General features: G+C 39.2%; 2 protein-coding genes across 4 annotated transcripts in view; both read right to left on the bottom strand.

The window, feature by feature from the left end:
- VEGFD (vascular endothelial growth factor D) overlaps positions 1 to 15,768 on the bottom strand; it is a 33,943-nt gene extending 18,175 nt beyond the window's left edge. The window contains exon 1 of the mRNA XM_058535473.1: positions 14,925 to 15,768. Within this exon, the coding sequence (XP_058391456.1) occupies positions 14,925 to 15,014 (90 nt within the window). The 5' untranslated portion in view covers positions 15,015 to 15,768. The remainder of the gene's footprint in view (positions 1 to 14,924) is intronic.
- An 85-nt stretch (positions 15,769 to 15,853) lies between these two features.
- PIR (pirin) overlaps positions 15,854 to 26,999 on the bottom strand; it is a 90,779-nt gene continuing 79,633 nt past the window's right edge. For 2 of the 3 annotated variants that reach the window (XM_058535475.1, XM_058535474.1), the window contains exons 9-10: positions 21,638 to 21,704; positions 15,855 to 16,172 (exon numbers count right to left, since the gene is read on the bottom strand). In XM_058535475.1, coding sequence (XP_058391458.1) covers positions 16,057 to 16,172; positions 21,638 to 21,704 — 183 coding nt within the window. In that variant the 3' untranslated portion in view covers positions 15,855 to 16,056. Of the gene's footprint in view, positions 16,173 to 21,637; positions 21,705 to 26,999 lie in introns of all 3 variants that reach the window. The other variant, XM_058535476.1, reaches the window with a different exon arrangement.

Here is a 26,999-nt window from a genome sequence, read left to right on the forward strand (position 1 = left end):
TCAATTCTCCAGTTGTGTAAGACTAGAGTTTATTTTGTTAAGTTTTTAATTTCAATCGCCATATTTCTAATTTCAAATATTTCTACTTCATTCTCCTTCCTATCTTTTTGTTTCATTTCCATATGTTTTTCCTAATTTGTCATTTTATTTTATGAATATTATTCCTTTCATTTCTTTTAGGGTCCTAAATATATTTATTTTAAGCATTTCTTCAAATTGTTTTATATTTTAACTTCATATATATATGATTTATATCCTGATTATTCATTTTACTGGCTTTCTCAGTAATAATTACCTCTATGTGCTTTGGAATTTTGTTTAGTATTTTCATCTTCATTGGGAGATTCGTTTTTCTTTCTCACTATTCTTTCTTCATCATTTAAAAGTTTTGTGGTTGCACCTCCCTGACTCCCAGGGCCCTGAATCTAGAATCTTGTTGAGTATTTGAGACTTAGGCATCAGCTTAGCTCAACTTCTGGTTGCAAGAAAGTATCTGCTTTGCTTCCTCCTTTGCCCTAGTTAAGCAGTTTCACAGAGGACACAGCTCCAGGCAGCAATGAGCAGTAACCCTTCCTCTTTCATGGGTTTGATGTAGCACACTCATGGAGCCCGTTATCTGCTGAAGCTGAACTCTTGGTGGCCTCCACCTTCCAGACTCAGAGTCCATCAGTTCTGCAGCTTCAGCTACATGGTTTCTTAGATTTATTTTTATTGAGATATAATTGACATATAATATGGTATAAATGTAAGGTATATAACATGATTTTTTCAGCTTCATGTTTTTGGTACTATTTCTGCAAATGTTTGCCATCTGCAGACGTATACCATCTTTTGATCAATTTTATATTTTATCCATCATTGCTATGGACTATAAAAGATCTCAAAACATGAATTTAGAAGGTCATCTTGCTTGAACATCTAGATGTGAATGTGTATGTGTGTTTGTATGCATGTTTTTAATAAAGGTGGGACAACCTTGAACATGTTTATAAGCTGAGGGAAAGAGCCAACAGAAAGGGAGAAACTGAAAGCATATACATGAGAGAGAAAGCCCGAAACCTAGAGGGATTGGTTTGACATAAGTTCCAGAGATAAGTGGACACAGGATGCATGGATGAGAGGGTCACTCTCTGAACCAGGAGGTTCACAGAGAATGACATGGGTTTGTAGATAGCGGGACTGCTTGGGACCTATGATTTCTCACTTCTCTGTGAAGTTTGAATCAAGGCAATTTTCTGGGAGCAAGGGGAGGAGGAAGCTTGAGGAGTATAGATAGGATTTGTGGAATAGGCATCAAATTTAAGCCACATGCCACAGGTTCTTCATCTAAGAAACTTGGAGATGAAACTGAATAAGTACTGTCTCCAGCAACTCTGAAATTCAACAATTTTCCATTAAAGTTCATTTTTCAATAGTCTCTCTTTTCCTGATTATTCATTCTCTTTTCTAGTTGGACAGTATAACTACCTCATATTTGAATCAATCTTTGAAATAAAATTTTGTTACAACACTGCTTCCACATGAAATTAATGAAACCAATCAAATAGCTTTATAAATGTTTAAAAAATTGTACTATATTGAAATGATTTTTATTTATTGAGGCAAATTTTATTCAATACTATCCATAAATACAGACTGATGTATGGCTTCATAGTTCTTACAGGTTTCAATTCAATCTCAGAAATATTTTTAAACTGTCCAACCATGAGAACTGAGGAGAAAATATCAACTCTCTGGATTAAATTAAAACCGTTGAATGGCTCATATGACTTGCCTCATCATAAAAAATGCAGCGTTTACTCAAGTACTCAGAGTTATTTAAGCATACTTTAAGCCTCATAATTTAAAACCTAGTTTGAAATAACTGAGAAATTTCAGACAGTCATTTTGCTATTACAAGTGGAAGTACTAGCAATTCAGCATAAGCAGAAACCTTACAACTAATTCATTGGGGGCATACGTTTACCAAGGGTCAAGAATGGCTGATTCCAGTAGGCTTTCTACACTGGTTGATTTTTGTATAATTAACTTTATGTTATCTGCTTGGGCAAGACAAAAATTAAAAATTGTAAATATAGTCCCAAATACATATTTAAACTACCGATTTCAATGGTTTTAACTACCAAACATTTGCCAAGTAAGTTTGTTCATAATTTCTTCCTATTTTCTAATGGAAGTACTAATCAAAACTGAAATAATTAGAAAGCAGTCAGTAAGAGGAAGGAAGTGAAACAGGGTCACCAGATCTCTGCTTTTTATTACAGCAGCATCTTTGTTTTTCTTCTTGGTAATTAATCCAAGACTGTTAGCAATTTCACTCCTAAATAACAAATCATTCTTTGATGTCTTGGCTACCATAAGCCAGTTTCTAAATTGGGAGGCTTAAGGTCTTTCTAACAAGATTTTACCATTATTTAAATGTATACTGCTTTCTGTGGTACAATATGAAGGGTAGCCATGTCTCCTTTTGTTAATTTCTAAGTTCACATAGCATTCTTCCCTGAGGAAGCATGAGCATCTCCATAGCTCAGGCTTAGGCAGTAATCTAGGCCAAGTGTGACTAAGATGGCATGCAAGATGTTTGGAAAGGTATGGTGGCTGGGTCTGTAGGAGGGATTTGGAGGTGTCCACATTGTGGGGAAATCAAAGGCCTTCTGTACTCCTACTAATCTGAAATCTAAATCTCCACCCTCTCTCCCTCCAAAAAAAACATCTAGTCAAGTAACACATTCAAAGAGCGAACAAAGGCATGATTTGGGGATAGCAAAGAGCCCCACTGGAAAAAACAGCAGGAGGTTCACTTTGGGTGGGCACAGAGCAGTTTAAGAGTGAGGGGACTGGCAAATAAAATTAGGAAGAGAGGTTGGTGCAGTGAGGTAGGTGCAGGAGGTAGCCATCCACTAGGATGGCTATAGTCAAAAAGACTGACAGTACCACGTGTTGTCAGGGATGTTGAGCAATGGGAACCCTCACACACTGCTGATGGGATTGTAAAATGGTGCTGTCACTTTGGAAAAGAGTTTAGCAGTTATTTAAAAAGTTAAACATAGATTTACCATATGACCAACCAATTCCATTCTTAGGTATTACCCAAGAGACAGAAAACAGATTATTGGCTACCTGGGGCTGGGAGTGGGAATGAGGATTAATTGTAAAAGGGCACAAGAGATCTTATATGAATGATGGCTGCACAACTCAGTAAGTTTACTAAAAATCATTGAATTACTTAAAATATAAGGAATGGTGAAGGGGTAAATTTTACAGTATATAAATTATATATCAATATAGTTGTTTAAAACAAAAAAGAGGAAAGATTGGAAGCTTGAAGGCCAGGCTACTTGTACCAATTCAGGAGGCAATGGAAAACGTTGGAGAGTTGAATGGAATATTACTGGACATCCATTTCATTGGTTTACTCTTTTGTCCATTTCTCCTTGCTTTGGCCTTAGTCCATGCCATTCCATCTGCTTGGCGTGCTCTCCACTTTCTAACTAAACCTTTCTCAACCAGGCGTTACCTTCTTAGGGAAACCTCCCGCACAATTCCCACGTCTGCCTAGGTCTGGTCCCTCCGTCACATGGATTCCAGCACCCCACCGTTTTTCTTCCCAGGGTTTACCACCACAGATACGCATGAATGATTTGTGTCACTACTTGCTTAGTGCTTGTCTTTCCCACTGGATTGCAAGGGCCATTGGGGCAGTAATATGTGTTATTCACATAGCAATAGTAAGAGCTAAATAAATATTTATTAAATGTATGAATAAACAAATTGATTCATCAAACACTACAGAAAATCTAACCCTGACATTATTCATTTGTTCAAACTATATCACTTATCTTTTAAGTATCTTCCTCTAGGTGTACCCCTTCCAAGTCCAAATCAAATGCCACCTCTTCCATCAAGCTTTTTATGATGTCCCTAACTTAGACTATCTTACTTATGAACACATTGTATTTCCCTTACTAGACTGTGATCTCCTTGAGAGTAGAATGCGTGTCTGGTTCATCTTTTTATATAATAAGCACTTAATACATGTCCGATGCAGGAATTTATGAGTAATAAATACTTATATGAATTTGACAAATAGCTATTGGGCCCAGGTTTGTGTGGTCTGTTTAATCTTTTACATAGAGCAGTGCTTCTCAAAACTTAATATGCATACTAATTACCTGGCAATCTTGTTAGAATGCAGATTCTGATGCAGTAGCTTTGGGGTGAGACCTAGGATGTTGCATTTCTAAAACAATACTGTTGGTTGGCTGACCACACTTTGAGAAGTAAGGGTTTGTAGCAGAGCTTCTCAACCTTGGCTTCACCTTGAATCTGCCTGGGAAGAAGCTGCAAAGAAATATTGATGCTTGAGGCCTATCCTCAGAGATTCCCCTTTTGTGGGTCTGGGCCACAGCTTTGCCAACAGGATTTTAAAAAACTTCCCAAGTGTTTGCTAGTCTTAGGGGAAGCTGGGTGAGATATATACAGAGATTCTCTATACTACCTTTACAACTATTCTGTAAATCTACAATTACTTCAAAATAGAAAGTGTATTTAAAAAATCTTCCCAGGCCAGCCCTGGTGGCCTAGTGGTTAAATTTGGCACACTCCACTTTGGAGGCCTGGGTTCAGTTCCTGGGTGCGGACCTATACCACTCATCTGTCAGTGGCCACGCTGTGGCAGTGGCTCACATACAAAAAGAGGAAGATTGGCAGTGGATGTTAGCTTAGGGTGAATCTTCCTCAGCAAAAAAAGAAAATCTTCCCAAGCGATTTTAATGAGAACCACTAATTTTGGAGGTGCTGCATGCTGGTTTAAGTTCAAAGACCTGGGTTAGTGCCTGAGGTACGTACAAGTCCATTTAGTAGCGAATAAATGGCAGGTGCATGCTGAGAAATAGTCTTATTTTTTAAACTCCTTTGAGTTATACCTTGTATTCAAAATATCTGTATGAGTATCTTGCTGAGCTGGATTTTCAAAGCCTTTTCTTAACTCAAGTCACCTGTTTGTGGACCAGTGCCCAACCTGTACAACTTTTTCAAGATTGAAGACCAAAAATATTGTTTTCCAGGCTAAACAGTACGAGGAGGTCAGCAGCCTTACGTGAGACCATCCTAGATGACAGAATAAATTGCTTCTCAAATTCCCAACAAGCCAAAACAATCCATTTCTCAAAACAGAATTAAAAATAATAGCTACTGCTTTAACCTACTGGAATTCAACAGGGAAGTATAAATTATAGTCCTTTCACAAGGCAGTCTATAAAATATTTGAAAGAAAATATGAATGAGAACATAAACATAGATGGCAAATGGAAGGAGCGTGGCTCAGGAGTACACCGCGGGGTTCCCATCCTGGATCTGAGCTGTCAGGCCTTCAGCAAGGAATTTCTGGGTGGGGACCCTGACTACTTTCCTCAAGGAGCTGCAAAAAGCTTTTCTTGGGCCATTCCAGTCCCATGCTGTTAAGAATCCCCCTGTTGTAGATATGGAAAAGGAGACCAGCTTTGCAAAATTCCTCACTGGACCTCTCGAGAACTGTGGGTCTAAGACTATGTTTCCAAGCCTTTTAAAAACTGGATGCTATTTTGTCAAGCTGTGTTGGCAATGTCTGCAGGAAGTTTGGTGATAAGGGAGTGGGGTGGATAGAATTTGTATATTCGGAATACCCAGAAGCTTTGGGGCGAGCTACGGAGGCATCACGTTTCACACAGCTTTCCCTAGATTTGCTTAGGGATTTACAGGTGCTGCCTGAGGGCACAGTTCTCTTATTACTCGCCCTTGGAGTTCAAGGGAACCGCAGTCAGCAATTTCCCTTTGTAGTGGCTTTGGAGAGGCGGATCAGATTGCAATACAGATGGTTCTGTGTTCCCTCCACCTCTTAGCAACTTCTTCTGTTTCACTGGAAGAGCATTTTTCATTTCATCTTTAACTTGATGTTTAAGGCTTAGCCAAAACCACTAAATTTTCCCTGGTTTGGGGTCCAAGTTGCACGGTCACGCTCCCAGCTGTCCTCCACAGATATTGTCCCCCTGCCCCTCTGTTCCTCTTTCTCACTCTCCCACCTGTCAAGGAGTCTGTGCAGGCCAGGTTAGACTTGTGAGTCCAAATTGAAGTTTTGTGACTTTGCCTCTCACAGCTCCCAAGTGGAAAGAAATAACATTGCTGAAAAGGAAGCTTTGCTCGATACTGTAAACCACTCTGTCATCTGGACAGACAGCTTACTGGAGAGAGGACAGCACGGATTTGAATTATTCAACACTGGCTCTGAATGGTATAGCACTCTGGAAAACGTGTTGGTGGTTTCTTATAAAGTTCAACATACACTCACCATATGACCCAGCACTCCCACTCCTGGGAATTTACGCTTGATAAATGAGGACTTAGGTTCCCACAAAAACCTTTACACTAATGTTTATAGTAACTTTCTTTGTAATAGCCCCCAAACTGGAAACAACCCATATGTCATTCAATGGATGAATGGTTAAGCAAACCGTGCTACATCCATTCCACGGAATACCACTTGGCAATAGAAGGGAATGAGCTGCTGGTACGCGCAGCAACTTGGATGGATCTCAGAGGTGTCGGGAGTAAAAGAAGCCAATCTCAAAAGGTTACGTACCGTAAGATTCCACTTATGACATTCTCAGAAAACCAAAGCAATAGTGATGGAGAACAGATCAGAGATTGGGAGGAGGTTGTGACTATAAAAGAGTGATATAAATGATTTTTTTTCTGTGTCCTGATTATGGTGGTGGTTACACAGATCTATACATGTGTTAACTTCATAGAACTGCACACCAAAAGGAAAAAAATGTTAATTTTACTATACAATAACTTCAAAAAAATAAAGTAAGCTGGCTTTGAATCCAGGCACCGCTCTTTTTTAGCTATTTGCCTGAGGGTCAATTATTTAACTTCCTTAACCCTGGTTTCTTTGTTTACAGATGGCAATGCTAATAGTACTCATCTCATAGAGCTGGTGTGGAGATTATATGAGGTCATACATGGGAAAGGGTCAAGTACAGAGTAGGCGCTCAATAAAGTTCATTTCCTTTCTTTCCTTTCCCAGGGGTGGGGCATCTGGTCCTGTGTTGGGATTTAGAGGTCTGCGTTTTATGGCCCTTGATTTCCCTCAGGAACCAGAGGGGTGAGTGTGAAAAGAACAAGATGTGGCAACTCCAATCACAGTAAATACAAATTAAAAAGAGAAAAACTTTTCCAGGGTAAATCAAGGACAAACTTGTTCTTTTTCTTCTTTTTTTCCTTTAATATTTCTTGGAGGTATTTTCAGATGAAAGGCCAATTTTAAAGTATCTGCTCAGGTTTGACATATGTCTTTACAGATGGATGAAGAGAAAAACAACCCGCTTCGTAAACCTTCGTATTCTGTTATCAGGGCCTGGCCTTACCTAGAACAGATGGTACCTAACGGCATGGGGTGTACCAACTGAGGGCGGGGAGCAGAGTGCACACTTGCTAAGAATTACTGCTGTGACTGCGACTGCTGCAGCTGCTCTGATGGAACCAGCTGAGGGCCTGCTCCTGCTTCTCTGAAATCCAGAAACCTGGCCATTTGGGGGGCCTCATGCTACCGGTGGCTCTTTCACTCATGCGGTTCTATGTTTAAATGCATATATATGAGAAACCCAGGGTGTTTAATTAAATTTAGACAAAGGAAAGGAACTACAAATGCGAAGTGTGTGTGCGCGTGCACTCATTGCATGAATGCATTTCTTTGAGTGTGTGTGCAGAGCTGCAGGGTATTTTAAGGGCATACTAGAAGGCTAAGATGCCTGGGACCTCCACATCCTCCAACTTGATGAATATTGTTGGTGGTTTTCTCTCTAGCCAAGTTGTCTAGCATTTATATGTGTATGTCCCCCCTTTACATGTTTTAAATCCATGCTCTACTCAAATGCCTCTGCTCCCACTTTATGCATCTGTGCTTAGGAAATGTGGGGGCAGATGAATGTGGGATGGGCTTGAGCGGAAAAACTCTAAAAGGATGCTCTGAATAACCCCAAGAGTATATATTCCTGAGGTCTGTTAGTCTTTTTATCACTGATCTCAAAGATCAAGGGCCTAATGTCTAAGGAAAAAACCCAAAGCCTTTATGGTAATTAGGTATTGTTAAAAACAATTTTACTGCCTCCTCCACCCCTGCCAGGGGAGGAGTATATTTCTCAGCCTACATTTCCACCATCACCACAAGCAGCTGCCCCTACTAGCCCACTGATCCAAGGAGGATGAGAGACGTGGGGCAGACCCACACTCAACCTATAGTTTGAGCCTTGAACCGCTGACTCCCAGCCAACCCACAGAAACATAAGTGAGAATAACAGATTATAGATGCTTTAAGCCACTGACATTTGGACTGGTTTGTTACATAGCATTATTGTGGCAAGAGTTAACTGCAACAGCCGTATTTTAGCCTAAGTGTAACATCATCCATTGGATGGGCAGAAGATCTTTATGTGAAACCTCATCATCCTTTTCATAAGGCAGCCCTGCCATGCCACTGGCAGTCAGCCCAGGATGGCCCTTTTCACTTTTCCTCCTAAAGACGCAGTGGTTCCATGTCAACATCCACTGTTTTCCTCCTCTTCCTCACCAACATCCTCGGCATTGTCTAAGATGCCCAATGATCCCCAGTCTTGCTGTGACAGTGTAGTTATGAACCAAACACACCATGGCAAAAGTTGCTTTTATCATCCCACTTTTTTCCTTTTGGGGAGTCTCTTATTTAGGATGAACTCAAGGTATTCATTCAATCAAAATTACACTCTTCCTAACTCTCTCCAGAATGGAACAGTAAGCAATAAGAAAATATTTCCCAATATTTGACACGTCATTGTCTCTCTCCAGAAATAATTTTAGCCAAACCTAGATTTCAAGAAAGCAATACTTTTCTCCAACACGTGAGTGTTATAATTATTTAGGTAACAATGAATGACAAAAAGAGACTCATAAAAATTTACATTATTGAAGTTTCAGGCATTAAACTTATTCTTCCCATGGGCCAAACTGAACTCCTTGGCTGTCGGTAAGACATGCAAATAACTAGGACATCTTTATTTTATAAAAACATCATTTCCACTCATGTGCTTGACACATGGTAGACACTCCACAAATGTTTACTGAACTGAATGTACAGCTTTCATTTTCCTGGGCAGAAGCAGCCTCCTGAGCAGCCAAAATAAACCTGAGCGTCTTCCTTCAACGATTCTACTCCAGTGTCCAACCATGCTTGTTTCTCATCTCAAAGGTATGTTCAGAAACATTTAGAAGTGACCAACATTGTGTGTGCTAGTCAATACTGTTCACCAAATGTTCCCAGCTTTCCACATTATGAGTACATGGAAGGATGACACTTCCTGGCCCCCTGTGGTTGGATGGGGCAGTGGGTCAAGGGGCTGTGACCAGAAGTGATGGGTATCACTTCCAGGCCAGAGCATTTAACTGCCAGGGCGAGACTCTCTAAGGCTGTCCTTCCCTCTGTATGGTGATTAATGACATTCAAGATGTGGATGCTCAGCCCGCTTCATCCTGATGTGGAGTTGACCCTGGATGAACCAGGATGGTTGCGTGGTACGAGCAATAAATAAACCTCTGTTGTTTATGAGCCACCAAGATTTGGGGGTTGTTTGTTATTGCAGCACATCCTAGCCTAGCCTGACTGATAAAGTATCTGACCAGAGTACTTTGCCACAATTTACCATATCTTCACAGACCACTTGGCATAAGATGAAAACATAGATAGCACGTAAGGATTTCACAGCTGAAGGAAATCATCAAGGTTTTATCCAGATCTGCTGTGTGGCCAGAAGCTGCCTTGCCCATTTCTCTTTCTGTGACCACCAGATTGCAATAATGGGCTAAGGAAGTGTCCTTCTACAACTGGCTCACAGAAGTGAACACTTTATAGGATAGCTTGTGGCTGGAAGGACGCTGGAAGATTCGATACTTCCACCCAAATCCTCTCTAATCCCCCACAGGAAAATAGCACAGGGTGAATATACCGCCTTATAAAAAAATGCTTTAGAATTTAAAAAAATGAAATCAGATAAGCCATGATGAGAATAGATGCCAGAGACTATTTAATGCAGTGGTTCATAAGCTGGGTATCTCAAAATCCTAGAAGCCTAGTCCCTCAGACAGTCAACAAATGCTTCTTTTAGTATCCACTCTATTACAGGCTCTGCACTAGGTGATTGAGACACTGAAGTAAACAAGACAATGACAAGTTCCTGTTCTCAAAAAGCTTTCGTTCCAGTGGAGGGTGACAAAGCAATAAACTTATACATAAGCAAATAAAAAATGTCAGCTAATGATACATACTATGAAGAGGATAAAACAGTGTAACGATATAGATCAGGGTCGGCAAACTATGACCTCTGGGCCAAATCTAGCTTGCAGCCTATTTTTGTATGGCCTATGAGCTAAGAATTATTTTTTACATTTTTAAATGGTTAAAATGAATGAAAATAAGAATATTTCATGATGCATGAAAATGATATACAATTCAAATTTCAGTGTCCATAAAGTTTTATTGAAACACAGCCACACCCTACATGATCTGCCCTGGCTACTTCTCCAACCTCAGCAACTGTGGCTCTGGCCTCCTGCTTCATTTTCTTCCTGGCACTAATCACCCCTGACATGTTACAGATTTGCGTATTGTGTGCCTCCACCCACCACACTTGGAACATAAGTTCCACAAGAGTTGAAACATTGTCTTATTTCCTGTTGCATTCCCAGCATGGAGATCAGTGCCGAGACATGGTAGGTGCTCAAGAAATAAATGAATGAATTGTTGCACATTGGAAAGTTCCAATGAGAGGCAAGGGAGAACTTTTACAAATCAGGCCATCACAACCAGTCAACGCTTTCATGATTCAGCGGGCCTCAGAGTGTCTTTGCTTTAAAATGTCTTAATATCTTGGTAGAGACTAAGAACTAGTGGCAAGAGAGAGAGAAAAGTGGGTTTACCACCATGAAAGCAACCTAAGAAGAAAAGTCTCATGTCAAGCACATTCCCAATTATATATAGTTTCCTGCCCCCTCTGCTAATCTCAAGTGGGAGGAAAGACTTGATCTTGGAAATGTGCTCAGAAACAATTTTACTGTCATTTATGTCCCTATTTCTCCAGGACCTCTCGCCAATTACGGCAAGATAAATATGTCTGGGAATTCCAGATCTTATTACATCAAGTTCGACATGGGAAGCATCCATGTGTCCAAATACTATATTCTCATTCCATAAATTGTCTTTACAAGCCTGTCCCAAGAGAGGGTCCATAATAGAACTTGCTCAACTTTCAGCTTTAATATTATTTTTTCTAGAGCTCTTAGGGGTCTATAGTAAAGGTTTATCCACAAGTCTAAATTGGGATTTTTAAATTAAAAGATAAGTCATACAAGGAAGTATTATATTCAAGATATAAGATACAGGGAGTTCTATTGTATCCTGAGTACCAATAATATGCTATAGTGATATAAAAGCTTCAACTACCAGCTAAAAGTGACTAACTAGGATAGAATAGATCTGTGTCTTTGTAATTCAACACATTTAACTACAAGGTCATAAATAAAGAAGAAATTAATGGAAAATATTTCAAATGTCTTTTGTGCCAAAGACTGTGCCCGACACAAAAGTGGGCAAGAGTTTGTTGGGCCATTTGACTAGCAACATAGCCAATGGACTTTCCCGTGCATGACTTTGGAAATGGGAATAGGAAGGGGCACGGGGGCGGGCCTGCTTCTCAGAGTTAAATATGGAAGGGGCACCTCAGTCCTTGTTATTCAGTTCACTTTAGAGACAATTCCAGAAGGCAAGTGACACAAAGGTTATGTAGTCTTGGGAGCCATGTGGCTTCTCGTGGAAGGTAGAGGTGCCTCACATTCCTGTGGATCTTGGGCTTATTCCAGTCTTACACAGAGTTCGAATGACTCCAACATCCAGCAATATTCTTCCACTAGTGAGGTTAAGAAAGAGGGGGCTAAAAGGTAGTGTGGGGGAGAAGGAAACAAATTTCGCCAGAAAAGAGTTGGGAAAGCCTACCATGACCCGAATTCTTTTATCGCTCTACTGATATGTCTGCATCAGTGACTTTGAAAAGATTTATGGAGGCTGGCTTCCCCTAGTGGCTTAAGGAGACGCCATGATTCCTGGTGACAGGAACTGCTTATCAAATAAACCAGAAATAGTGTTGGCCAGAAGGTCAACGGGAATGACACGACAGTGAGGTAGCATGTATTTATTTACCAAATGCCCAGAGTGTCTACACCATTGTACTCAGGGCTGTCACCTACAGATGTGAGTCTATGTGGATGGAGCTTCCTAGAGTTGTGCAGTGCACACCCTGTGCAACTGTGTATGACTACCCCAACTGTATAAAAAAGCTGGAGAAAACAGACACAAAAACAAATCCCATATCTAGATACTTAATCCGATTATATTAGTGAGCCCAGAATAGGCATTGGGTTAACCTTATTTCTAGAAGAAAATCTGCTCTGCTTAGATTGAGAAACTTAGCAGCTAAACAGTATATACAGTAGATTTGAGTCAAGATTTTCAAACAGATTTATCTCAGTTCACAAATTCCATGCACTGCTGACCCCAAACACTTCTCAAAGTACAAGTGGCAAGACTAATGAAATTACGATGCCTTACACTCAAACGGCATTAAGTGCAATTACCGGGGGTATTAGTAGCTGTTTGCATGGCTGCTGCAGAAAAAATGTTCACAGACTCATTTAATTGTAGTAGAGGCAACGCTAGTCTAAGCTGAAAAACCAGGGGAATGTTCAAAACTAGAAAGTGAGGACTGTGGGGGAAGGGCAACCTAGGGCTAGAATTGGCATTGCAGTCCATTCTGGAAAAGAGGTGGTTACAAGAGGGGTGGGTGGACAGAAGAACATGCTCACAGACCTCCTACAGAGGAGGACCCTGCAAACATCTAGTAATAAATGAAACATTTTTATCTCAAAAGGCAAAAAATAAATTCAAATCCCAGTGTCCAAACCATTACCGTCCTGAATATGCTTTCATACTAAATTTTAATTTAAACAAAAACAACATTAACATTAAGGAACATATTTCTTCTTAGATTTTCTCTTAAGAAAATGTTGGGGGGAATGAAAAGTGTAATAACCAATATGACACAGCTCCTTACACCTCACTACCCAGTCATGTCGATGCCCAAATTTCTGCTTAACCATAGGCACCTTTCCCTTCACATCGGATCTATTTAATTTAGCTGGGGGTTTGACGCACATAAGCTCAGAATATGTAGCTTCACTTTTTAAAGGAAATTCGTATGTGTATTTAAAAAATTGCTAACAGTATACTAAGCATATAACGCGGCATCTTCCATGTATAAGGACAGGTTTTCTGTCACCTGTAAATTCAACCACTTTCCCCCACGGCCCCATTAGATAAGTTTCTGTGTCAGCAGTAATCCGAAACATCTAAACCTCACCGTGCCCCGGACACCGAAGGAATTCTTGGTGTCTGTGCTCTTTAAAAGAGCTGAACGACCTAAAGAATACTCCTTATTTCCAACAATTCAGTCTCCCCTTGTACCATCAAATAAATGGATGTTTCAAAGTAAAATGGGAACATTTTAAAACTCCATGCACTGAAACCGGAAAAAAATACTCCAACTCCATGAACCCAACACACGTAAGGGATTCCTAAGTTTTGTGGACTTATAAAACGCTGAGCAGCCTGAACAAGTCCAGTTTTTCTATCCTGTCACCCAGGCTCAGAATTGGATTCTCTTTTACCTGCAATCTGGCATTGCGATCCAACGTCCAGGCTGGCGGCAAAGAAGAGGAGCTGAAGGACTGGGACCTCTCCCACGTCCATTTGGAATTTGGAAAGTTAGAAAGGTAGGGACCGAGGGGCAAGGTGACTGTCTACCCCAGACACCGTGCTCGGCCTTTTCAGATGCACTGCACGTGTTATCTGTTTATGCACTGTCTGCACATCTGTGCTTTGTACATAACAAGAGGAAGATGTTTTCACTCCCACTGACCACTTCTCCCCTGTTGGGGGCGATATCACCCTTGTTGAAAATGCATGTCCCAACAACAGCTACAAAAGCTGAAGTCCACATTTGATTGTCTGTTCACAGCCAGAAATTCCTAAATCAATAATGCTTTAGCATCACTTCAGTCAAAACAATTGTATCTGAAATATTTTCAAAATAAAAAGCTGAAAAAAACAATATAATCTATGAAGTATATAAAATTGGGCGAAATATTGCTCAGTCAGGAACATCCCAGTGAATTTTTTTGCATTACTCTCACTTCACTGGAGTCTATCTGATGCTTGCTCACAGAACCAAAGAATCAATTACTGTTGAATTTTACATGTTTCAAAAAGCAAAAAACCAAAACGACTTCCAAGAAAACATTTTTCTAGATGGTGGCAATGGGTAATTTGGAAAACCAGATAGAAAACATCTGTAGAAAGCACTGTAGTTTTCAATTTACAGAAGAAATTAACTAACTAAATTAACTAACTAAATAAACTAACGTTTGCTGCTCACAAACGATCTGAAAATAAATGGCCCACAAAGTTATCTGTGTCATAAAAACAAATCAGTGCTTCATTAGAAAATCACTGTGCCATCTGAATATACAATTGAAGGGAAACTTCCCCATCTGAAGATTCCAGAATGCTCTCTTGTGTTCCATTACCTCTCCAAAAAACCCCTCAGCATTTTCAAACATTCATGCCAAGAATCTTAGTAAGCCTAAGAAACAGAACACTCATTAATAAATGCAGGATATATCCTGTCCACTACTAGGAGTGTTCTGCATTTTTATATTGTCTCCAAAATAGTCGAGGCAAAGAAAGAAAGTCTTCTGTATAAGCCAATAAAAAAATCTGCATCACATTAAAAATTGAGCTCACCTACCTTCACTGGTCCATGTTCATAACTGGAGCCCTGCACCAATTGCAGATAAAACATCATGAAAATATTCACCAGTGCCCACTGTCTGTACATTTTGAATATTTTAATATCCACTGATTACCAAGCAGGTGACATCAGGCAGCTAGAGAAAACTGTTTCAAAAGGCATCCTCCAGAAGGAAAGTTCAAAACCCCAAGACTTCGCATGGAAAAACAAATAATCAGTTGTGATCAAAATCCAATGACACGACTTCAATTAGTCAAGGCACATTTTTGCACAATCTTATGGGGGGAGAGAGATGAAAAAATATTAAATGTTCTCATGCTCCAAAAATAATCAAGAGGTGGACATGTCTTCCACTTGAAATAAGAAAGCACTCTAAATCCATTTCATGTCCAGCAACTTACAAAAAACTCTCTCCACTCTCTGCCCCAGGTTCTAGTTGCTCTGTAAGGAGCCACCAATGTTTGCAGCTCCAGAGGCTGGAACCCAATTCTGGAGTCAAACTTTTTTCACAACCCTCATGGAAGCTTGCAGAAGCATGTGTCTTAAATCTGACCCAGATTTTGGCAGAAAATGCAGGGAAGTCTTGGCTGTAATCCTGTCGCGTCCCTACCAATAGCAGGGCAGTTTTAAAAACTGACTCAAACGTCAGGACTGCTGTTATTTTAACGCAGATAACCTGTAATGTGAAACCCCAGCACAGAGGCATGACTGCTGCAGCGAAATTGCATTGCTCAGGAAGGGACCTCAGATGCTCACACATCTACTGCCAGTGACACACAGAAAGCAATCAAATTTGCTTAAAAAAATTCACACACGCACAAAAATAACAAAATATCCATACGCACACGAAAAGGCAAACATACACAAAACGATTTTTTTTAACAGAAGCTTAGTAACTTAGCTCAAAATGAAGAACATTGATTTTTTAAAAAGCAACAATTAGGTTTATTTGCATGTGCCAGGAAATATCTCATGTGCATTCCTATAAAAACCATGTTATCACTTTAGTGTGGAATTCCTTAGAAGCTAGAAAACCAGCTAAGTCAGCTTTGGAAATTGAATGCATTGAACAGATGGATGCCACAAACGGCAAGATTTTAGAAAGCGTCGAGATCTGCTCTTGTGCTTTTCACCCGTTTCCAATCTTTGATTTCCAGGTTTTGGCTCTTTCAAACCCATTTTTCGCATTTCTGAAATCAAGAATGGCCTTAGAAATCTCTTCATTGGTGTTCATCACGAATGGACCTAGGGCAGAAAGAGACAATCAGAAAGTTGTAGGTGACAATATTTTCTTCTGTCACTAGAAATGGTACATATTTCTGTAGTTCTTCATTTGAAACAAATCCAGGCATATCTGAACAGTAAAAGGTTATTTTCGCAGCGCCCAATCCCCAAGGACTGTAATGCAAGTATCTTGATGAGGATTGTATATAATTATAAAGATCAAACTTCAGGTAAACAAATACTATTGCATCCCACCCATCCACTGCAGGCTGTCATCAGCAATAGCAATCTCTTTCTTCAAAACATTCTTAGGTTTGGTTCCATCATAATAAACCATTTTTGTAGTTGCTAGGTTTTTTTCTCCTTACTTTTTTTATTGAGGTATAATTGATCTACAACGTTATATTAGTTTCGGGTGTACAACATAATGATTTGATATTTCTATATATTGAGAAATGATCACCACAATGAGTCTCGTTAACACCTGTCACCATACATAGCTACAGAATTTTTTTTCTTGTGATGAGAACTTTTAAGATTTACTGTAGTTGTTAGTTTCATAGCATTAGCTGATGTCAAGAATTGAACCAATCTGATAAAAAGAACTGGCAAATCTTGTCACAGTTTGGGTGTCTACTCAGTATATGAGGCTGTGTACTTACATGAAGGGTCTAAGTCATTTTTGAGAATTAGTAGCACCTTATTGACAATAAACAGGAGATTACAAAAATTTCAAGTCAAGAAAGTATCACATTTTGGATTCTCTAGGGGTTGGCAAACTTTTCCTGTAAAAGGCCAGATAGCATATATTTAAGATTTTGTGGGTCAGACAGTGTCTGTCTCAACTACTACTCACTCTTCTGTTGAAGTGCAAAAGCAGCCACAGACAATACAAAAGAGAATAGGGATGGCTGTGTTTCAATAAAACTTTATTTACAAAAACATGCAGTGGGCAGATGTGGCCCACGGGTCACAGTTTGCCGGCCCCTTTGTCTAATTTCTAGGTTTGAACTTGGGTTTTGCTAAAAGTGGAGAAGTCCTCCCTTAATCTACCAGGAGGCAAAGGGTTTGTCTCTGCCCTTTCCTCCACATATCGTACGGGCAGAAGGATACTGTCCTGGACTGTATCACTCCCACGATCTGCTGGATAAACAAGCCAGCTCTTACATGGCATTGACAGTACCTTGAAAACAGTAGACAGATTTGTCCATTCAGTATATTTCTTCCACCAGTCTTCAGAGGTTCCTGCCATTCCTTTTATGGAAGTTCCTCCTCTAAGGGGCTTTCTCTGAGAGACCCGGATTAAAATATAACTGTCTTACTTAGAGGGAATAACACATTCAAACTTCTCAACCATTGTTAGCTCATCAGCACAGATTTGGCGCTCACTTTAGTTTAACGCTTGAGAAGGAAGACATAAGATGATACGTTTTGATGATGTTGAGGCCCTTTGGGAGGTTGCAGAGAATAAGATGGCAGCAGAAAGGGAAAACAGGAAGAAGCCATCTAAATTCACTCATTCGCTAAATTACCTATCTATCAAGTATTTATTGAGTACCTGTAAAATGACAAACATTGTGCTAGGAGCCAGAGATGTAAAGATGAAAGACAAATGAATGACAGACTCTCTCCCCTCAAGGACCTCAAATCTATCACACAAATAGATATGAAAACAAATTATTATAAAACAGTGTGATACATGGAATGATAAAAGTATGTAAAATCCATAGGATCAGCACAGAAAGGGGAGGAGGAGGGGCCCAGGAGAGGATTCACAAAGGGGGTGATGTCGGAACAGGCATACATGGAGGAAAGGCATTTTCAGGATTAGCAGGCAGGAGGAACTGGGGATGGGGACACAGTGCTGGAAGGAGGGATCAAAGGGGGAAAGGATGGGGGGGATCTGATATGTAGGAAGAGGCCAGACTCCTCTGGGCTTTGGATGCTATCCATGGGAAGAAGTTTGGACATAATTCTGCAGGTGATCAGGAATCACTGAAGGGTTAAGTACAGAGTAACGTGATCTGACTTGCAGTTTTAAAGAGGACTTTGGCATCAGGGTAGAGAAGGTGTCAGGCCAGAGAGGCTGAATTGATGGTAGAATTGTTAAGGGTAACTGAGATACAGAACATAGGAGGCTGTGGGTAGAGCAAGGAGTTCAGTTCTGGAAATTCTGACATGGAGGTACTGGAGACAATAAAATGGCTTCCTAGCAGAGGTGCTTGGTACACTGTTGGAAATGTGGATCTGGAGTTCATGAGAGAACTTTCTTCTGGAGCTGGAGACGTGGACTATATCAGCCAGGAAGGTATGAGAGAGCCCTCACAAGCAAAATAAATAATAAATCCAAGAGGGCATCCTGGAGAAGCCACCTTTTTAAAGGGCACACAGAGGAAAAGGATATGAGACCTGGAAAAACAATTTCCTACACGCCATCATTTGCTAGAGTTTGACTTGTGGAGCACCTCTCCCGTTTCCCAATTAGTATTCTGTAACAACGGTGCACTTCTGGCTTTCCATTTTCTGGGGTATTCTGTTGTGCTTCTCAATTTATAATGTGCACACGAATCACCTGAAAATCTTATTAAAATACATATTCTGATTCAGGAGGTCTGGAATGGGGTCTAAAACTCTGCATTTCTAACTATCTCTCGAGTGATGTTGATGCTGTTGGTCCATGGACCACACTCTGAGAAACATGGGAAACACCGGAAGCTTGGAGCCCTCCAAAGCCAAGCTGAGGAAGCTCATTTCCTCAAATCCTCAATAAGAAGAAAACTGAAACCAGAAAGCCTACGTTTTTTTTTTCGGATACTATATCACTAAATTTATTTCTTTTAATTGAGGTATAATTGACATACAATATTATATTAGTTTCAGGTGTCCAACATAATGATTCAATATTTGTATATATTGCAAAATGATCACCACAATAAGTCTAGTTACCATCCATCACCACATAGTAACAAAATTTTTTTACTCATGATGAGAACATTTAAGATTTACTCTCTTAGCAACTTTCAAATATGCAATCCAGTATCATTAACTATAGTTTGACATGTCATACATTTCATCCCTCAGAAAGCATGTTTTTAAATTGATCAACTATAAGGGTTATAAACAAGAAAATTATTTGACAGTTATGGATAATCCCATAAATCCTCTTTCAAACTACAGTTTTCATCTCTTCTCTAATTAAAACTTTGAACTCCCTGCCCAGTAATAAAAATAGTGTGACTTTAATCTCTCATTATGTAGAACCTTACTATAGTGGAGAGAGCACAAAATGGGGTCAAGAGTCTGTGGTTCAAATCTCAGCTCCACCACTAACGATCACTTCCCTTCAGAGAAGCCACAGGGCACAGTGAGGGGCAACCCAGCATGGTGAGAGGCAGAGGGGCAGACAGCCTGATTGTGAATCCAGCTATGTGGCCTTGGGCAAGCCAATGAACCTCTGCACCTCTGCTTCCTCATCTGTAAGATGGGGATGAGACTACCTACCTCGTAAGGTTGTTCTGAAGATTAAATGAGTTAATATTTGGAAAGCACTTTGACCAATCCTGTAAACAGTAAATGCTACCCAAGTATCTGTTAAGTAAATAAGTAAAATATCTGGACTTCATTTTCCTCATTTAGAAAAGGCACGTGACAGGGGCTGGCCCGGTTGTGTAGTGGTTAAGTTTGCACACTCTGCTTCAGCAGCCCAGGGTTTGCGGGTTTGGATCCCAGGCACAGACCTACACACTGCTCATCAAGCCATGCTGTGGCAGTATCCCACATATAAAATAGAGGAAGACTGGCACAGATGTTAGCTCAGGGACAATCTTCCTCAAAGCAAATAGAGGAAGATTGGCAACAGATGTCAGCTCAGGACCAATCTTTCTCACCAAAACAAACAAATAAATAAAAAAGGCACATAACTATATCAATGCTAAGGACATTTCCTATTCTAACCTTCTATGACATCCCACCCTTAATTTGTGGACATATAACTAAGGACATTCCATGATAAGAGACACAAGGGCCTTAGCTAATTCATTAAACTAGTGTTGGCTCCCAAATAGTCGAGACATGGTTGTGGCTGTCTTTAAATATGCACAGGTAAAAGAAAAACTTAAATGTTTGGGTTTTAAAATGTTAAAAAAACAAACAAACAAAATACTTTGCTTCTCATTCACTGAGATTCAAGGGCCATCTCTATCTTCTCTGGTTAATCTGAGTTTGTACGTGCAGGCGTACGCAGCTGTCCCTGAGATCCAAGCCTCTGAGAGAGGATTCACATAAGATGAATGGAGGGGGGGCTTCGAGCAGTTCCACCCCTTTGTTCTGTCACTTAATTCAGTGGGACTCTTTTTTTTTTTCATTACTGGTGCAGAGGAGATTGTTTAACTTCAAAGGATTCAATCCCATACATCCTTTTCCCACCTAAATTCTAGTCGCTGTTAATAAAGACTATGACCCTACTCAATTGGTCTGTAGGCTTCTTCCGAAAGAACAAACTATTTAGTGCTGCTCAATCAAGATAAAACGAGTTAAGAACCATGAATCTTTGGAGTGGAAATCAAAGCACGCAAAACGGAGGTCAAATGCTATCAGCTAGGTGAGGTATAATTTAATGCTTTCCCCTTAAGTTATTACTAGAACAAAAAAGAAGAATATTTTTAAAATAATCGGTGTTCTTTAAATCTATGATCAGCTGGGTTTTTTTCCTGAAGTCATTGTGTATACTGGGAATCCATACAAGGCAAGTAGATGTAATAGGGTTTTAATGCATGCTAAATTGAATAATTTGATAAGTGGACATATATGTTGTTTTGTAGGCATTTATCTAAGTAATAAGTTGGATTCTAGGTGCTTTTAGATGTTCCTCATTTAATCAAACAATATTATGAGAAAGTCAAGACAAAGAATTGAAGTGACTGTTGTGGGTACTTATTCCATGATTTTCTGCCTCTTAGTCCTATTTCTACTATAGCACAGTTACCTCTGTTCATTTTTTTAAAATAAACAAAAAGTGACTCAAATATTTTAGAAACTTCCAAAGAAATATTCTTAAGAGGTTCCTATTTTTCACTAAAAATACAATAGACCACAAGGACAGTATTGAAAACAGACACTGTTATTTGTGGTAAAGATAAAGATGATATTCAAGTCTCCAGCAGACCACAAAATCTTTTTTTCAGTTGAAATTCCCTATGACACAATGCAAAAACATTATTTTTGTTTTCCCCACAGTTCCAAGCTCAATGTCCTACACATGATAGGTACTCAAGAAATGTTTCTTTAAAAGAAAGAAGAGAATGAATGTAGAAATAAACACCATGCATATATTTTCCTCTGACAATGGAGAAAGCAAACAAAATCCTCAAATTTGTAGATGGAAAGATCAGACAAAAATCCAGCTATTCTTCCCAATACTACTACATATGTACATTACTTTCAAAGAAGAAGAAAATCAACCAAGAAAATCGCCATTTTGGGCTTACCATGCTGGACAACTGGTTCTCCTAATGGTTCCCCAGCAATTAAGACGAAGTGGTTTCTCTCAGGATCCTAAAGTCAAGGAATAAAGCATCAAACAATAAACGTGCTTATTTCTTAATGTCAAATTAGGAATAATTTGAAGTTGACACGCTGGCCAAATGGACAATGTTCCTAATTCTGAATATAAATTCCAGAAATATTTTCTGTGCAACACTCAATATGGAAACTCTTATTCCTTAAAATGTTTGGTAGCAATCAGAACTCAAGAATAAGTCCAGACCACCAAAATATTAACCTTCTCAACATTAAGAAGGAGAATTTAAATTAAGATTTTCTTTAATTGGAAACATCTTTGAGACAAACTATGTGACTGACTTGGCTTATTACAGAATTCATTATTTCCAATATAATTTTTAAAGGGGAAGATTATTTATGCAAATCCAAAAGTAAGATTTTATTACTTTTGACATTTATTACTATTAATGTAAAATATGGCCCAGAAATGTTGCACTAAATGGAACCTTATAAAAACATCTGAGGAACATCTGCTCAGGCAAATTTCTCCCCAAAACGGTCCTCTTGTGTTAAAGTCTCTAAAAGCTTTTGTTTCGAATTTCAAGACTAGATTTTTCTCCCTGAAACTGAAAAAAATATTAGTTATAATATCCAGTGGTAGTGCGGATGCAGGGAAAGATACACTTTTATATATCATTTGGGAGATTTTAAATTGGTGCAGTAATCCTTCCAGATACCACATTGACAATATGACTCCACATCCCCCCTATTGCTGATGTCTCCTGACCCAGTAATACCAGAGAAACCAGCAGAACGCCCATCACACTTGTGAGAAATAAGAAATAATTGTTTTAAGCCACTAGATTTTAGAGTGGTCTGTTACTCACTAATAGATAACAGAATATTATGGATTTCTTTTGAGGCATCTCTTAGGTTTATTTGATTTAGAAGAAAACAATAAATAAAGCCATAATGATTAGGCACTTTAAAATAAAGCCTTCCAAAGTTTTTAAAACTTCACCTATATTCTAATAATATATCATATTTATAAATATGTAATAATATTATGTTATACTATATCATATTATCTTTATATGCTTCTAGGAATACAAAGTTCTTAAATTAGAAATCATTATGTTACTAGTAACAGAAGACTTATCACTGGATTCAATAAAAATGAATAATGAATTCTTTAATCTTTCATGTAGTTTAAAAAAAAAACATATTTTACAGGACTAAAATTTATTTCTCCTTCTGCCTCCAACTTTAAAAAATTCAAAGGGAATTTAGAGTAGAATGGTTTCTGCAAAAGTCTTAATTTACCCCCCAGAATCCCAAGGCTGGTGTCATTTAGCACATCCATGCAGTGGATGCTTTAATCATTTCTTCATATTTAAAAAATATCTCTATTTAACCATTCTTAGGCCTATATCTATTTATATGTCATCACCTTACTTATCTATAACCCAATTTGCTGTCAAAATATGCTAATGTGAACCCAGCTGAAAATCAGAGTAAGCTTAAAAATACTTCTGCTAATTCAAATTTTTAAAATAGATGTCATAAACCCCACATAATAAAGGTTAGTGCTATAACCTTAGGACAGACCCTCACTCAACCCCTACTTACTCTTGCTTTATACACAATGCTAACAATTAGGCTTTGTGGTTATCAGATCTATAAGGGATCAAAGCTAGAAGACAGGAAAGCACTACTATATAGCAATACAACAAAATGGACAGCTTAACATCAATGATGGAAATGAAAAAAAAAACTATGAAAAACTGGCACAGAAGCTTAAAAATTAGTCTAGGACCACTTACTGTAGGAACTAGCAGGCGCTAAAGACATCATCATACTTTATAGCACAGGACAATAATATACAGTCATGTGCTGCATAATGTCGTTTTGGTCAACAAGGGACCGCATATACGATGGTGGTCCCATAAAATTAGCACCATATAGCCTAGATGTGTAGTAGGCTATACCATCTAGGTTTGTGTAAGTACACTCTGTGATGTTCGCACAACAACTAGATCACCTAACGACGCACTTGTCAGAACACATCCCTGCCCTTAAGCAACACATGACTGTACATGCTGATGACCCAAGGTTAAGAATAAGTTAAATTGTGCATAATATAACCTAAGCCCATAGGAAAGGGGAAGGTTTCTATCTGAAATGATTTATTTTTCAATGTCATGTTTAAATTACTAAAAATTCAACTTAAAAATGCAGTTATTAAAACAGATTTATTCCCTAAGGGCTTTGGAGTAGTGAAATTTTAGTGTTAATCAACAGACATCTGAAAGAAAAGCATCTTAGAAAAATTGTTCTGATGACTGGTATTACATAATTTATAATTTAATCTGAAAAAAGATGTCACTCAACAGTGTTTTGAGGTGTTTTTTTGGAGTGGAGACACACTTGAGTTTTAGGGTCTGGAGGAAGGGGATTAAGGTTTGGAGATTATGAGAAGGGAAGAGGAAAGGCCAGCCTCCTTGTGTCATGGATGTGCTGACTCCTCAGAATGCAAGTTTCTTAATTCAGAAGACACATCTTTTGTGAGTGACAAACATGTCCTACAGTTTACACATTTTGGAATGATAACAAAATTTTAAAAATAAAAGTTTTGCTCCTTTTGATAGCACTCAAATCAAATGATGACTTTCCATTTATAATTCGGACAACAGGATAAAAGGACACTTGCATTTGGTCTGGAATGAAAAATGATTAAACTGCTGGGTGTGGAGGAGTTCAGGAGTTTGGTTTTCCACTTCAGAAATCTGAAGGATGGTCCAAGCTTCTTTTAATGACTTTTCCAGAAAATTAACCTCTGAATGGTCCTTTCTCCTTTAACCCAAACCAGATGTTTTGTGTCTTTTTTCTTTTTTCATAAATGCATCTTTTTTCTTTCCTTAACTAGCCTTCTTTGGTGAAAGCTGATAATCTTTCTGGATATTCAATAGAGTGCTGCTGTGATTCAAAGTCCCAATTGCTGTTATCTTGAAAAGTCCTTGTCTGTGGTGACCTCGTGTATGGTGTCAAATGATGAAAATCATGTAAAAGCAAAGAGAATGAAAGAGCTGGCTAAGACACGAGTCCCTGTGTGGATCTATGCCTTTTGGGAGTTTGATGAAAAGACCCCATACAAAGGTAACAAAGGCCCACTTACTGCTTCATGTATAATTACCCCTACTAAAATTCATGATCTTCTGGGGCCCAGATCATGTCTTTTACTTTGGCACACCTTCTCAGAGTTCCTAGTTCAGAGTTAGGCCTTTCTGGGTTTACTTAAATAATTTGCTTTTACAAATTACTCTAGTTATTCCATAAATATTGTTGCCGAGATGTCTTGAGTTCCACTGATACCAACAATAAACGATCAAAGCCTAGATGAAGGCCTTGTGATTCATTTAAGGTCTCAATCACTTCTACACTATGAGTCTGTACTCACAGTTTCATTGATTATAAACATAAAGTTTAAGATGACAGTAGGACTGAGGATGAATCTGAGGGCATGCTTTTGCTTCAAGAACATTTATTATAGTGACAAATTACCTGAAAAAATTACCAGAAAGAAGCTGAGCTTTAGCATGACTTAACTGCGTGCAACTGTTCTTACTAGACTTCATTGTTGACACTTCTGAGGCCCATTAAAAGATAACACAATTAACTGTTAACCAGTTTTTAAAAATTAATGGTTTATTTCGTTATACATTTTTATGCATAAATAAGCAAAAAGTTGTCTCTAGCTTTAACGGGGTGTTTTGTTTTATTTCTGTCTTTCAATTTTTATTTTAATCAAAAGTTAATCTGCATTAATTTAATGAGTTCCCGTGAAAGTTGCCAGTTAAAGAGTATCGTTACTCGCAAGTATGGTTTTGATGGCAGCCAATGAGGAACTGGTGTCTACCTTGACAAACTACAAGCAAGTTTGCTAATCCATGAGGCATAAGATCTTTTCAATAGGACACCAGTATAAACATGGGTCTAAAGGTGAGATGGAGCCTTTCATATCAAATCCATGTGTTCCTGATCACGGAGCCATCCTGGCAACCAGAGCACCAACTGTGAGCCAAAGCAGCACAGGGAGCCCTAGCCCTTGCAACAGAGGCTGTTCCAGGGTTACCAGTCCAGTCCAGTCCAGGGTTAAATGTCCAGAGTAGCCTGGGGCTGATCCCAATATCTAAGAACTCTGAACAAGTTAAGGCCGTTTTGAAGCCATTGTTGGGGTTTGGGCTTCCTCCAAGAAGCCAAAGGGTCTCGCTTAAAGACTCTTAAATCTAGCACAAACCAAGCCCCCTGTAGTTGCTACCTACCATGGAAGACTTCAGAGTCATGGTCACAAAAGACGATCCACCCTTTGAGTGAAGAAGACAGGGGTCCCTGCAGCCTAAAATGTGCTGGTCTAAAATGAGTCAAACGCTAAGATGGAGCAGGGAAACTTGGGGAGAGAAAAGATGTGATCTACTTCAAACCTTCCTTGCCCTCCTCTCCTGCCCCAGAGGATTGGCCACTCTAGAGGAAACCACCCATACTACTAGTCAACCAGGAGGATAGGCGTGATGGTGGAAGACAAGAAATGAGGAGTTAAAGTGCAGAAGAACAGTGCCAGAAGGAAGCCAGGGGGTGTAACAATTCCCCATTCTTGACCACAACTCAGTGCAAATGGGATAGAGGGAGCACTAGGAAGTCACATGTCCGTCTTTATCTAATCCTCAGGCTAAGTCTAGTTCCAAGTGAAGATAACCCTGGCCTGGAGCCTGAGTGAATCAGGATCCTTTAGGGCCTTCTTCTAGCTATAGAAAGCTATATGTCATGTGCCCTAAACCTTAGGGTCTAAGGTATGAATCCTTCTTAGGTAACATGTATCTGGCATGACTATCTGTTAAATTAGGTGTTTAGATCAGTGAACTTTCCATCTACCATTATCGTGCACCCACTATGTACTAGACCAGGGATTAGCAAACTTTTCCTTGTAAAGAGCCAGAGAGTAAATATTCTAGGCTTTGTGGGCCATCCAGTCTCTGTCGCAACCACCCAATCCTACCATTGTGGTGTGAGAGCATCCATAGACAAACAGAAATGAATGGGTGTGGCTGTGGTCCAATACAACTTTATTTACAAAAACAGGTTTACATTTGGCCTATTGGACACAATTTACTGACGCCTGCGCTAGATCTGGAGTAGACTCATGACATATGTAATCTCAAATATTCTTTCTAACAACCCTATGCAGTTGGTGTCATTATTTCAATTTTGCAGATAAAGAAACTGAAGCTCAGATTGGTTGAGAAACATGTCCAAAGTCACACAACTAACAAGTCGCCAAGTCAAGATTCACAC

Source organism: Diceros bicornis, chromosome X (assembly GCF_020826845.1).
Source record: "Diceros bicornis minor isolate mBicDic1 chromosome X, mDicBic1.mat.cur, whole genome shotgun sequence".
Lineage (NCBI taxonomy): Eukaryota > Metazoa > Chordata > Mammalia > Perissodactyla > Rhinocerotidae > Diceros > Diceros bicornis.